General features: G+C 39.9%; 1 protein-coding gene across 1 annotated transcript in view; it reads left to right on the top strand.

Annotated features, from left to right (window-relative positions):
* The window catches only part of AXDND1 (axonemal dynein light chain domain containing 1), a 2,684,234-nt gene that overhangs the window by 660,721 nt on the left and 2,009,333 nt on the right, over positions 1 to 14,180 (top strand). The window contains exon 5 of the mRNA XM_044085955.1: positions 10,291 to 10,417. Within this exon, the coding sequence (XP_043941890.1) occupies positions 10,291 to 10,417 (127 nt within the window). The remainder of the gene's footprint in view (positions 1 to 10,290; positions 10,418 to 14,180) is intronic.

The following is a 14,180-nucleotide window of genomic DNA, read 5'->3' as shown; positions in this document are numbered from 1 at the left end:
ATTCCGAATGGTCACTCTTCAGTCAATTCTGCCCTTCTTACAGAAGGACAACTGGATGTGCTCAATAGATCTTCAGGATGCGTACTATCACATCAAAATCCACAGATGCTCCAGGAGATTTCTCCGCTTTCGGCTGGGGTCCAGTCACTTTCAGTTCAGAGCCCTGCCCTTTGGTCTCACTACAGCCCCCAGAGTGTTCACCAAATGCATGGCAGTGGTCACGGCTCACCTGAGACGTCAAGGATTCCAGGTGTTTCCGTATCTCGACGACTGGCTCCTGTCAGCCACCACCAGGCATCAGCTTATACAAGCCAGGGATTACACAATAGACCTTTGTTCTCATTTAGGCATCTCAATCAACTTCGAAAAGTCATCCTTGTCGCCCTGCCAGTCTATTACCTTCATAGGCGCAAACTTAAACACTGTTCGGATGTCAGCTACCCTTACAGAACAAAGAGTTTCAGACATTCAGACTCATGTCAGGATCATTCTGGCCAGCAAGAAAATACAGGCCAGAATGGTTCTAAAGGTATTAGGTCTCATGGCTGCGGCCATTACTCTTCTTCCCCTGGCTCGATTCTACATGCGCCTCCTTCAGTGGATGCTGTTCACACAGTGGTCATATCAGCAACTCCCAATGCGTCACCAGATTCTGGTGACACAAACATGCAAAGAACATCTTGCTTGGTGGATCACATCGTCTCAGGTTCACCAAGGCAGGTGCTTTGTACCTCCGTCCCCGATAGCCACTGTCACCACGGATGCCTCCCTGATCGGGTGGGGGTCATTATCAGGGCAGGATGGTTCATGGGGCGTGGCAACCGTTCGAGTACCATCTGCACATAAATGTCCTGGAGATGAGAGCAGTGCTTTTAACGTTGCAAGCCCTCAACGACTTTCTTCCCGTAGGGACAATTGCAGTCCACACAGACAACATGTCTGTAGTTTGGTATATCAACAAACAGGGCGGAACCAAGTCCTACCCCTTGTGTCGAGAAGCGCTCAGACTTTGGCAATGGGCGATCTCCTCTCATCGGTTTCTGGTAGCAACGCATATCCCTGGGAAAACCAACATTATAGCGGACAGATTGAGCAGAGCTATCCTCATGCCTCACGAGTGGTCTCTCAAGCAATCTATAGCGGAAGAGATTTTTCTGGAATGGGGTCGTCCATGTTGCGATCTTTTGCTACTCCCCAAAACAGCAAATGTCCAGACTTCTTCAGCCTCTTCCCTCTATCAGGCCATCCCCCCAGAGACGCTCTGACCCAGGATTGGCCCCAGGGACTTCTTTATGCCTTCCCTCCATTTCCTCTGATCCCTCAGGTGATCCAGAAAGCTACCGTTTGAGAGCCAAATTGATTCTCATTGCCCCTTACTGGCCTCGACAAGTTTGGTTCCCGTTCCTCCATCATCACCTTTTGGTGCAGCCGTGGCATCTGGACCCAGTACCAGATCTACTGATTCACCAATCCGGTCAGCTGCACAGGTCAATCCCTTCTCTCAACCTCACAGCATGGTTGCTCCACTTCCTTCCTTAGCCAGGCTTCCTTTGATCTCTAACCCAGTTAGAGACATCATAGTAGCTTCACTAAAATCCTCTACCAGGAGGATTTACACAAGCAAATGGAAACGTTTCTCTTACTGGGCTAAGGCCCAAAATATTGATCCTTTTACTGCCCCTGTTCAGGCAGTTCTGGACTTCTTAGCAGAGATTTTTCATGCGGGCTCCTCTTCTTCCACAGTCAGAGTTCAATTGGCTGCTATTTCTAATTTTCATGTCGGGATAGCAGATCATAATATTATGTCCCATAGGCTCTGCAGGGCCTTCTTGAAAGGAATTTTCCTACTAAAGCCTCCAATCAGGAATCCTCCTCCTCAGTGGGATCTAAATTTAGTGCTGACATCCTTGATTCTTCCCCTTCGAGCCAGCTGTTTCTTGTTCCCTCAAATATCTTTCTTGGAAAACTTTATTCCTAGTGGCTATTACATCTGCCAGGAGGGTGTCTGAACTTCATGCTCTTTCGGTTCGACCCCCCTATTTGGTTTTTCACAAAGACAGAGTATCTTTGAGAACTAATCCATCCTTTTTACCTAAGGTCGCTTCAAAGAATAATCTGAATCAATCCATTGATCTCCCTGTATTTTTTCCTAACTATTCAGATAGAGCTGAACAAAAGCTACATTATCTTGACGTCCACCGTCAACTTAGATATTATTTGGACAGAACAAAAAAATTTAGAAAATCTGATCAACTTTTGTTTCATATGCTGATAATAAAAAAGGCCTTCCTGTTTCTAAAGTGACTTTGTCCAGATGGCTTTCTTCGGTCATCACTGAAATTTATACGCTCAGGGGAAAACAGCTGTGCTCAAAACCCAAAGCTCATTCAACTAGGAGTTTAGCTACTTCTATAGCTTTTCAAGCTAGACTTCCTTTGGACACTATTTGTGCAGCGGCCACTTGGGCCACTCCTCACACTTTTGTTTCCCATTACAAATTGGACTTGGCCTCCAGGGACAGAGCCAGTTTTGGCTCTACAGTCCTCAAGAGTTTGTTCCATTGAGCCACCCAGGATAGAGGTGCTAGGGAGACGGTCCCATCAAGCAAGAATGAAGGCGAGATTGACAACTTAACATTAAGAAGTTATGTACCTACCATAACGTTCCATGTTAGTTGTCTTCTCGCCTTCTTTCTTGACCCTCCCTCCTTCCCCCTGGCCTGGACAGACCTTGTATCAGAAACTATTATGCTAAAGACCATTCAGACCTGGTCCTTTTCCATCTGTAAGTTTCTTCTTCCTTTGGGAAGTATTTTATGCTTGGTGTTATTGCCCTTTGTCAACAAACGAGATCTGGGTACTTACTGCCTTGCATCATGGGATATGGGGCTGCCTCGAGCTGGTAAAAGGAGTTCTCGAGCTAAAGCAAGTGCCGAGTCGGAGCCGAGGATCGGCTCCGAACCCATCAAGCAAGAAAGAAGGCGAGAGAAGACAACTAACATGGAACGTTATGGTAGGTACATAACTTCTTATTCTCCATGTCCCCCAATCCAAGAACCTCCCCGATGTACCACCCGATCACAGGGAGGCCGCAGCCGCAGAAATACAGCAGCTGCTAAGAAAAAGAGCCATCCAGCCCGTCCCCCAAGACCTGCTCGGATTAGGGTTCTACTCCAGGTTATTTTTGGTGCCAAAAAAGACGGGGGATCTGAGACCCATCCTAGACCTTTCCCGCTTGAACCTGTCAGTAACCAAGGAAAAATTCCGAATGGTCACTCTTCAATCTATCCTCCCCCTTTTGAGGGAGAATGATTGGATGTGCTCTATAGACCTCAAGGATGCGTATTACCACATCTTAATGGACAAACGATCCAGGAGGTTCCTTCGCTTCTGGCTGGGAGCCAGTCACTACCAGTTCAGGGTCCTTCCCTTTGGCCTCACCACAGCCCCCCGGGTGTTCACCAAAGTGTTAGCAGTGATTGCGGCCCACCTGAGACTCCAGGGAATTCAGGTCTTCCCGTACCCGAACGACTGGCTCCTGACCGCACCAACAAGGCATCTACTTTGCTCAGCCAGAGACTTCTTTCTCCATCTAGCCCCACAATTAGGCATTACTATCAATGTCGGCAAATCCCTACTGGCTCCAACACAGATCATAGAATTTATAGGTGCCAGAATAAACACCAGAGATTTGCGAGCCTTCCTAACTGCCGAGAGAATCAGAAATCTTCAACTTCATGTGCGGGCTATCCTTCATTCAGAGGCTTCACCAGCGGAATTGATCCTGAGGGCACTAGGCTCCATGGCAGCAGCGATTACACTCCTTCCATGTGCCCGTTTGAACATGCGAGTCCTGCAATGGACTCTGTTAGTGCAATGGTCCTTCCTATCCCTTCCTCTCCACCATCCCATTGCTATCAGCAAGGCTTGCAGAAGGGCGCTACTATGGTGGCTCCAAGCATCAAACTTCTATACGGGCCGTCCCTTCTGCACCTCTCCCCCTATCGCCACGGTGACCACGGACGCTTCCGCCTCGGGAGGGGGCATTACTCAGGCAGGACAGTCCAAGGCACGTGGAACGATACAGAGACCTCCCTGCATATCAACGTTCTGGAGATGAGAGCGGTGCTGTTGGCGTTGCAAGCACTTCAGAGCTTCCTCCCCGCAGGAACGATTGCAATTCACTCGGACAACATGTCAGTGGTCTGGTATATCAACAAACAGGGGGGAACCAGATCTTATCCTCTTTGCCGCGAAGCCATGAGAGTGTGGGAATGGGCGATCTCCACTAACCGCTTTCTGATTGCAACGCACATTCAGGGGAGGACCAACATCCTAGCGGACAAGCTCAGCCGCACCCTTCTTACCCCCTACGAGTGGTCTCTCAATCCTCTGGTAGCGAAGCAGATATTCGCAACATGGGGGCAACCCTGCTGCGATCTTTTTGCATCTCCATCAAACGCCAAATGCAACAATTTCTTCGCTCTAATTCCCCCACCAGGGGAATCTCCAAGAGACGCTCTGGTGCATGCTTGGCCACCCGGTCTACTCTATGCCTATCCTCCTCTTCCAATGATGATACAACTCTTACAGAAAGCCTCGCGGTTGGGGAGGAAGATGATTCTCATTGCCCCATTCTGGCCTCGACAAATTTGGTTCCCTTACCTGTGGTCTCACCTTGTGAATCACCTTTGGATTCTAGATCCCATTCTGGATCTCATCTCCCATCCATTGGACTTGCCAACTCCAAACCTGGACAATCTGAAACTGACAGCTTGGTTGCTCCAGTTCCACTCCTAGTTAGGACTCCCAGTATCTCTTCACCAGTCAAAGCCATCCTCGTGGCAGCACATAAGCCCTCCACCAGGAAGGTATATCACAGCAAATGGAAACGTTTTTCCATCTGGGCGGAGCGCCGCGATCTAGATCCCTTTACGGCTCCTCTTCCATCCATTTTAGACTTCCTAACTGAACTCTTTCAAGAAGGTGCTAGTTGTTCAACTGTCAAAGTGCAATTGGCAGCCATTTCTCATTATCATGTGGGACATGATACAGGACCCTTGATGTCAGCCAAATTGTGTAAAACCTTTCTCAAGGGTACCTTTTTACTTAGACCTCCTGTAAAAGAAGCCGTACCCCCATGGGATCTTACTTTAGTTCTTCAAGCCTTGACTGCTCCACCCTTTGAACCCGCTGCTTCAGTGGATCTCAAATTCTTGTCATGGAAAACAGCATTCCTTGTAGCCATTACTTCAGCGAAAAGAGTGTCGGAACTTCAGGCTCTTTCTGTAAAGCCTCCATACCTGATTTTTCACCCTGATAGAGTGTACCTCAGGATCAGTCCCTCCTTTCTTCCCAAGATAGCATCAGAAACCAACATAAACCAATCCATAAATTTACCGGTTTTCTTCCCTAAATATCAAAATAAGGGTGAATACAAGCTGCACTCATTGGATGTTCATAGGCAGCTTCATTTTTATACCCATAGGACGGCTGGCCATAGACAATCTGACCAGCTGTTCATTTCCTTTGCCAAATTTAACTTGGGGAAAGCTATCTCTAAAGTATCTTTATCTCGCTGGATTTCCCAATGCATCCTGCTAGCTTATCAAGCCTCGGGTAGACCCGCACCAGAAGGAGTTCGTGCTCATTCCACTCGCTCCATTTCTACGTCTGCGGCTTTCAAGTCTAGAGTTCCTTTGGATGATATTTGTTCTGCAGCCACTTGGGCTTCATCTCATACCTTTATCAACCACTACAAGCTAGACCTGCTTTCTAGAGGGAGAGCATCCTTTGGCTCTGCGGTGCTTCGTAATATCCTTCCATGATGGCCACCCAGGGTGCAGGTAGCTGGGGACTCTGTCCCACAGGTTGCTGACAAATGAACATTTATACTTCAGATTTAGAAGTTATGTACTCACCATAACGTTCCATCTGAGTAGGTAGTTCATTTGTCTGCACCCATCCCCCCCTCCTTCCCCCTGACCTTCTTGGATCTATTAGTTTTTAGATATCCTTTCTTGGATATATATGGAGAGGCAAACTCGATCTGAGGTCATGGAGGGTTAGCAGGGGATTATGGGTGAAGGGAGGGGCTAGGAGCTCGGATCCATTAGCTTGAAACAAGTTGCCGGCTCGGATCCGATATCGGATCCGTAACCCACAGGTTGCAGACAAATGAACTACCTACTCAGATGGAACGTTATGGTGAGTACATAACTTCTAATTACATGAAGGATTATAGAACTGAATATCAAGGTAGGAGGAATACGTTCAAACAGCAGCAAACTTCACAGCAAACATGCAACTTATGAAAAGCAAAATCAGTGTTATCAGCTATAAGAAACAATGATTTAAGAACATATTGGAAATTAATGTCAACACTTCCTCACCACAGGTACCACAGATATTAAAGTAAATGTTTATCAGTTCCACTTGTATCCTTCAAATCATATTTCATGTGTAGTTATAGCCGTGTTTACATTTAACTGTATCTAGATACTTGTTTTGTATTGTATCATAAATGTTGCACTTTCTACATCTTAAAAACAAACATTCAGTAATTTCTTCTTCAGCATATAAAGGTTGTATTCTTTCCTCCCTTCTTTTGTGTAACATAACCTTTCACTGCTAACATTTTATACCAATCAAAATAAGCCAACTAACATTTTCGGTCGCTTGAATCTTTTCCATCTTTCCTTTACTGCAGCTCTCTTTCTTATATCAAATTATTGGCAACAATCCATACAATAATAATCTTACATAATGCTTACATGCTGTTGTTTTTAATCTAATGGCATACTTTCTTTATTCTTCAATTTCCATAGAGGTACTTATTGTTTGTATTCCACTGTGATATTTCCTTCTGGACGTTTATGCTTTTCCAGCACTGCTAATACTTCTTCCATACAATTCTACATGTTAAAATATTCCGGTTGTACTCCATACTCCTTAAAATACAAACTAAATTAAAAGGGTTGAGGAGTTTTCATTGTGCCCTGGTCAAATTACTCCTGGAAAAAGAAATACAACCTTGGCATAATGGGCCTAAACCATTCAGCAGAAAATAATTTAAATAAATAAATTAATTAAATAAATATGGATACTTTGTAGCAACTCCTAGTGGAGGTAAGTCTAAGACAGCATACCTAGTTGGCGGAAGACAGAGACATGTCACTGGATAGAAAAGACTGATAAATAAAGAGTCAAGAAGACTGACTGAAGCTGTGCTGAGTCAGCTAGAAAACTATACAGACTTTATAAGGTACCAAACTCTTCTGCAGATATGTTATAATGTGATTTTAGCACAGCTAATTTTATCAGTTCTGCAAATTATCATCTATCGGGGGTTACTATTGCAGTTCTGTGCTTCTTTCAAAATTCAGTATAGTGTCAATGACTTTTGTGATTTCTTGCTTCACCAGTGTCTTAGATGGATGTGAAATCCTGATTATAACTCATGTGGCTCGAGGTTTATTAGCTACTCAGAGGCTTGATGGTGCAGGTAAGGGAGGATGGATGTATCTTCCCTGGGAGAGGAGGTTAGCATAGGTGATAGCTGGGTCTCCTCTGAGGACCTGCAAAGTAAGCCTGTCAGGCTGGAGGCAGGCAGGCAGGAAGGATGTGTTTACTCAGGGCCCGGGATTAGTTCATCTCCTTGGCCACTCCTCATTGCCATCCAGCTTGTAGTGAGGCTATTACTCCTGGGAAGGGGTTAGGGCAACAACGTAACCACAAAAGAGTTCCTTCCTCTGCTTTCAGAAGAGTGAGCTCTTCAGCTTACCTCCTAATTGTGTTCTGATCACTGTCAGTCCAAGCGGTACTGGCAAACCCAACTTGAGGCTGTAAACATAAGGGTATACTCAAAGTGTAGTTAAGGCAGCCACCAGGCATCAGGTAGTTTAGGGCTTATAGGGAAGTGATACTCCCACAGAAGTTAGACAAGCCATAAACTAGCAAGTCCTGTTAGGAAAAGAAAAGAAAAAAGTTATGATTTCAGTGTGGAGCAGTGTATAGTTTTTAACTGTTTGTTTTCTCAAATTTATTTTACTTATCTGTCATAAGACTCATTAGTCCACATCCAATGATGCTGTAAATTAATATGGAAAAAATGAATTCTGCTTATTTTTTGAATAACATGTGTCCTGTAATAAAGAGGTATGCTGTAGATCAAAGACATTTCTAGAAGAGTAATGTTTATACTGAATTATTATAAGGAGTTTACTCATTTGAAATGTATGTGCACACATAATACATTACTATAAAACTTGGGCATACTAGTACAGACTTACCTGCATGCTGAGAAAGATGATATTTATTCACCACAGAGTTGCGAGATGTATGTGTGTGTGTGTGTGTGTGTGTGTGTGTGTGTGTGTGTGTGTGTGTGTGTGTGTGTGTGTGTGTGTGTGTGTGTATGGGAACGCTACAAAATCCTGAAAGCCCAAAATCCTGAAGCCCAAAATGATGAGACCAAAATCCTGAAAGTTCAAAATACTGAAAACTCAAAATGCTGAATCTCATAATACTGAAAACACACAAGATACCAACACTTATTATATACCAATACAAGTAGTACATACAGAAACAAATAAAAGACAAATCATATTACTCTTCTCCAAGTATAAGCAGGGGGGCAAGCCCACCCGAAAACCCCATGTGGGGGACTGCACCCCCCCCTGCTACGTAAATATATCAACTCCACGATTGCACTTAGTGTCGTGAAGTGCAATATCGGAGTTGATATATTTAAGTAGCAGGGGGTGTGGGGGGGTGCAGAGGTGCTTGCCCCATGCTTATAGTTGATGGGTAATATGTTTCTGTATGTACTTGTGCTGGAATATAGTAAGTGTTGGTATCCTGTGTGTTTTCAGTATTATGAGATTCAGTATTTTGAGTTTTCAGTAATTTCAGGATTTTGGTCTCAGGATTTTGGGCTTCTAGGATTTTGTAGCGCTCCTGTATATATATATATATATATATATATATATATATATATATATATATTGAATCCGTGCAAATGTTTGAAGTTTCACTACTTCGAAACCCACTTCACCGAGTTCAGTCACACTACAGCGCGGATTGGGAATATTCCCTTTTCCCTGCTGTAGTGCGATCTCGGAGTTGGTATATTTAAGTAGGGGGGTGTGGGGGCCACAGCAAAAATATGTTTTAGTGGTTTTTTTTGGGTCACCCGGGGAACTAGACTTCAGCAAAAGTGCACTTTCGTTGAAGTGAACTTTCGCTGAAGTATGGATCTACTTTGCATGCTTGAAAGCCCAAATACTCGAACTTTATTTTTGCAAGAAGAAAATAATGAAAACTAAAATCCTGAACCTTGGGGTTTTCCCAGGGCAAGTAGACACTTGCCCAAAACTTCAGAAAAACACACTGTAGTGTCTGAAACCTGTCTAGGTGGGAGGGGCTGTGCCCCCCATCCCCCCCATAGCTATATACACCAACTCCAGGATCACACTACAGTTTGGAAAAGGGCATATTTCCCCACGTTGAGCAACTGTTTACTTGCCCTGGGAAAAACTGTATGGTTTGGGATTTCAGTTTTCATTATTTTCATCTGACGAAAATAACGTTCGAGTATATGAGTCTTCAACCAAGCAAAGAAGAACCATGTGTGTGTGTGTGTGTGTGTGTGTGTGTGTGTGTGTGTGTGTGTGTGTGTGTGTGTGTGTGTGTGTGTATAGATAGATACTGATATATATTTTACCAAATAGACATGCATAATTATTACTGTTTCCATCTTGGGACTTTGTGTCTCTAGGAATATGTTAGTGTAGGAGACTTAGTATTCTGTAACTCTAATTTGTAGCATTCAGTTGTATTAATTAGCCGTTCTGTTTTTTAGTGACCGTTTTGTTAAGTGCAATAGAAAATACCCTTGTTATGTTATATAATTGCAGCAAGCTAATTCCTTCAGATGTACAGTTTCTCCAGAATTTCCTCTAATGTCTATAATTTTGTATGGATGACACTCCTGGTTAAAAGTGTAGTTGTGTCATTTCCTGAAATTTTTACACTAGTATTGCATATCTTTCATGTAACAGGTACCTGTAAATTTAATGAAATGAAGTCCTATGGATAAATGTAATGGGACAAGCAATAATCATAGTAAAGCTCCTGTAAAACAAAAAAGCTCCTGTAAAACAAAACAAAAAATTCTAGCCACTTACAATGTTTATACTTGTTATCTCTCAGCAGTTTTAAGTTCAGAAAAAAATCTGGAAATGTATATGATTTGTCTTAGTCTGATTTTATATCTTTCCTCTTTTATAAGGGATATATCGTTCCTGTGTGATGCCATGCTTACCAAGGAGTTGTCAAAGGTGGAGCGTTCAGTTTGTTCAAAATCTGATAAGAGTGCAGTGCAAAGAGAAGATAGTGACGGAGACAAACAAAAAACAGTAGGTTTTTAATGTGAATCAGTAATGTTGCTAAATGTTGCTGTCAGCATTTTTAATTTTACTTTCTAAGTTGTAGTAAAGGCTAAAAAGTTAGCTCTAATGTAGTACTAGAAGTAACAGAAACTGTTTTTGATGTATTTTGGCATTTTAAGTTCTTTTTTTCTTTCTTTGTAGAAGAATCTTGCAACAATTTAGCACTTGGAGTCTGAACCGATTCAGTTGTCATGCAACTTGTTTTTTCTAAAAGTCATATCTTTTATATTTGTAATGCCTCTCATTGCTGCTCATGTAGTGCTAATTGATTTCCACCCCAAAGAAATACAGTGTCACTCTGCATTATCCTCAGATCTTGCTGCTTTGAAAAAATAGCTGCCATAATTAATTATTAATTTAACATATATACAATATTTCCAAGGAAAGGAAGGTATGTTATAGTCAGCAATATATAAAATAAATAACATTTTATAATAATAAAAATGATACAAAACATCATCAGATAAAAAATGTTCATACTTAAATATTAACAACTCTAAATTATTCCAACACTTTGAATTCTTAGTATAATTTTAACATTTTGATTTCCTTTTCTGTTTTACATAGATCTTTGGCTAAATCAAGAATTTTTTTAAACACAGTTATTGAGTCAGATTTCCATTTCCTAGTAATATTTTCTTAGCACAGCTAAAAGACTTGAAAACGTTGTATATTATTTAATATTTACTATAATTGTCACAGGAGTATTAGTTAAGGTTGTTGCTCTTCTTCATAAACACTTATCTATACACAATCACTTAAAACATTACTAATGTCATTCCAGTAGTCTTTTAGTTTCTCACAGTCATGTGTAATCAAGCCACCTGAACGGATGTTAGTTTTTAGATTGTATGTTATTAGTTTATTAAACTTTGAAATCCCACGTGATCTATTAAAAATTCTGTGCTCATAGTTTCACATAAAAATATCCAGTACAGACCAGATGATTTTTTGACTTTTTGGAGTTGAACATTAGACTTTTTATCTGTTAAATAATTTAAATTACTGACTTCTAAATATTTCCAGTAATTCTTATCATAGTTATTATTAATTAAAATTAGTTTGTACAATTTTGATAAGCTTCTTTTGCTAGAAATAATAGAATTAATATATTCACACATTTTTGGAATACTTTTTATCTCATTTTAATTTAGAAAAGTTAATCATTGATTGTGTCTGTAATTGAGTTTACTAATAATGTATAAGAAACATTTAACTGACTTTAATTTAATATTTCTTGCATAGGTTTGAGAACGCCTTTAGTCATATAATCATACCAGAATAGAATATTATTATTCTTTAATGTCTTCATATTGGAAAGATTATAGGTTTTTAAGAATTCTGTTGTAAAGACAATATGTCAGAGCAAAAAAGTTCCATTTTTTTCATTAATGGAGTTCTATAAATATAGTTTCTAAAAGTCATCATTGTTGTCAGCATGTAAGCCTAGACCAGTTTTATATATAGATTTCCATCTGCAATCATTTGAGTAACCACATAAATGGATTATCGTTAGTATTACTGATTTTAAATTTATTCAGAGTAATAGATTTATATGAGCTAATGATTTTGTACATGAATATTTTTCCGCTGACTAATATAGTTAGAATCTGAACATAGTATAATCATATTAATAACTGGTGCTAATGCATATGACTCTAAATCTGGAAAACTTGTTCTTCCAAATTCTCATAATATAATATGACTTTTATATGATGATCTTGTTTTTCCAAGAAACCACATAAAATGAGGCAATATTTTTTCCATTTTTCTTATTAATGTTTTCTGGGTTCCTATTAGAAGCTCGACCTCTTAGTTTTGTCAAACGCCGAAACATCGACACCTAAACGGCTAAAGCTTGAAATCACGAACAGCCACTTATGCAAATTCTTTCCTCAGGAAAGAATTTGCTTGGTCGTTATTGGGGATTTGCCTTTTCCCCAATGTAGAGCAATCTCGGAATTTGTATATTTAGTTAGGGGGGTATGGGGGACACAGCCCCCCACTATGTAAAGGTTTGGAAGTTTATTTTAGTTTGCGAAGGTGTAGCGAATTCTTTCCTGAAGTAAGAATTTGTGTATGTGACTGTTCACTATTTTAAGCTTTCGCCGTTTAGGTGTCGATGTTTAGGTGTTTGACAACCTAAGCGGTTGAGCTTGTAATATAGACCCATATTTTCCTGGGTACTAATGCTGCAGATTTGAAGTAAATATATACTTTTTGATAATACAGTAATTTTAATTAGTACAAACCTGTCTTCAAAATTGAAAAAGTTATCATTCCATTTTTTAGTTAATAAAGGTATTACTTCAATTAGTTTTAAAAGGTTATTCCCAATTATTTGATTAATATCATGTTGAATTGTAATTCTGAAGTATTTCATCTCTTGTTTATCACAGTTATACTTATATTTGTTTCTTAATTTAAATTACAGTTGTTACTTTATTAAAATATATTCTGATTTATTATTACATTTCATTAGTTCCAGCTGTTGAAATAATTCACTTGAACTCATATATAGTATTATTTATATTTCCTGTTGTTAATAATATGCCATCAGCAAAAAGCTGGATTTTAGTGTGAAAATGATCACTTGTTTTATAACTGTCATCTTTTTCACTTAATCTTATACTATTAACAAATGGTTCTATGGTCAAATATTAAAGGGGAAAAGAGGCAACCTTGTTTTGTTCCTTTATATAAGTTAAATACTTGAGAAATATACACTCTTATTTTGATATAGGCTTTAGAATCTATGTATAGGTTTCTGATAATATTAATAAAGTTGTTGTGTCTTTCGGCTTTTCCCGGTTAGGGGTCGCCACAGCGGAACTCCAGTCCGCTAATGATTGGCAGTAGATTTCTACGTGCCGAGTTGCCAGGTCTGACGCACAACCTTCAACGAAGGTATGCCCATTCATGCATGTCTCCACACAGAAGACGCTTTAGCTGAGAATCGAACAGGACAATGTCTTACTTTGAGGCAACAACTCTACCGCAGCACCACCACCGCAGTTGATAATATTAATAAAGTAATGTGGGAATTCATATGTCATTAAAATTTTAAATAAATGATCCCAATCAGTCAAATCAAATCCTCTATCTATATCTAAGCAAATTTATGCAAGTTTCTTCTTTTGATGTTTAGCTAAATCTAAGGCAGTTGTTACTCTTTTGACATTATCAATGGTTAATCTGTTAATAATGAAATAGTTTGGTCTTTGTTAATAACTGTATCTGTCATATCCTTTAGTCTATTGGGCAATATAGATGCAAATATGTAAGTCTATATTAAGTAACAAAGTAGGTCTCTATGAGGAGACTACATTTTTCATTTTTCCTTTTGGGATAGGAGATATCAAGGAGTATTGTTTGGGGGGGTAGCATAACTAGGAATTTCATTTTTTCTAAAGCTGTTTCAATCTTATGATTTAATATAGTTTTGCATTGTGATGTTAATTTCTTGATAATGTTTAAATTATCTGTTTTCTTTTTTGTTGTTCACATTAAGCTTTATGTGGTTCTTCATGAATTTTTAATAATTCTCTATCCCATTATTTAATTTTTCTGTGAGAACAGCATGTCATTCTGTTACTTATGTCAATATTAAGTGAGTCTTACAAATAATTTTTTTACTGAGTCATTATCATTAAATAATAGATGTTTATTTATCTTTTTAGTAACATATTCTTTAAATTCTTTTAAACTTGGCATATATGAAGGAATTCTG

This window comes from Protopterus annectens, chromosome 10.part0 (assembly GCF_019279795.1).
Source record: "Protopterus annectens isolate FY-2018-M chromosome 10.part0, PAN1.0, whole genome shotgun sequence".
NCBI lineage: Eukaryota > Metazoa > Chordata > Ceratodontiformes > Protopteridae > Protopterus > Protopterus annectens.
This window is presented reverse-complemented; position numbering and strand designations above follow the sequence as displayed.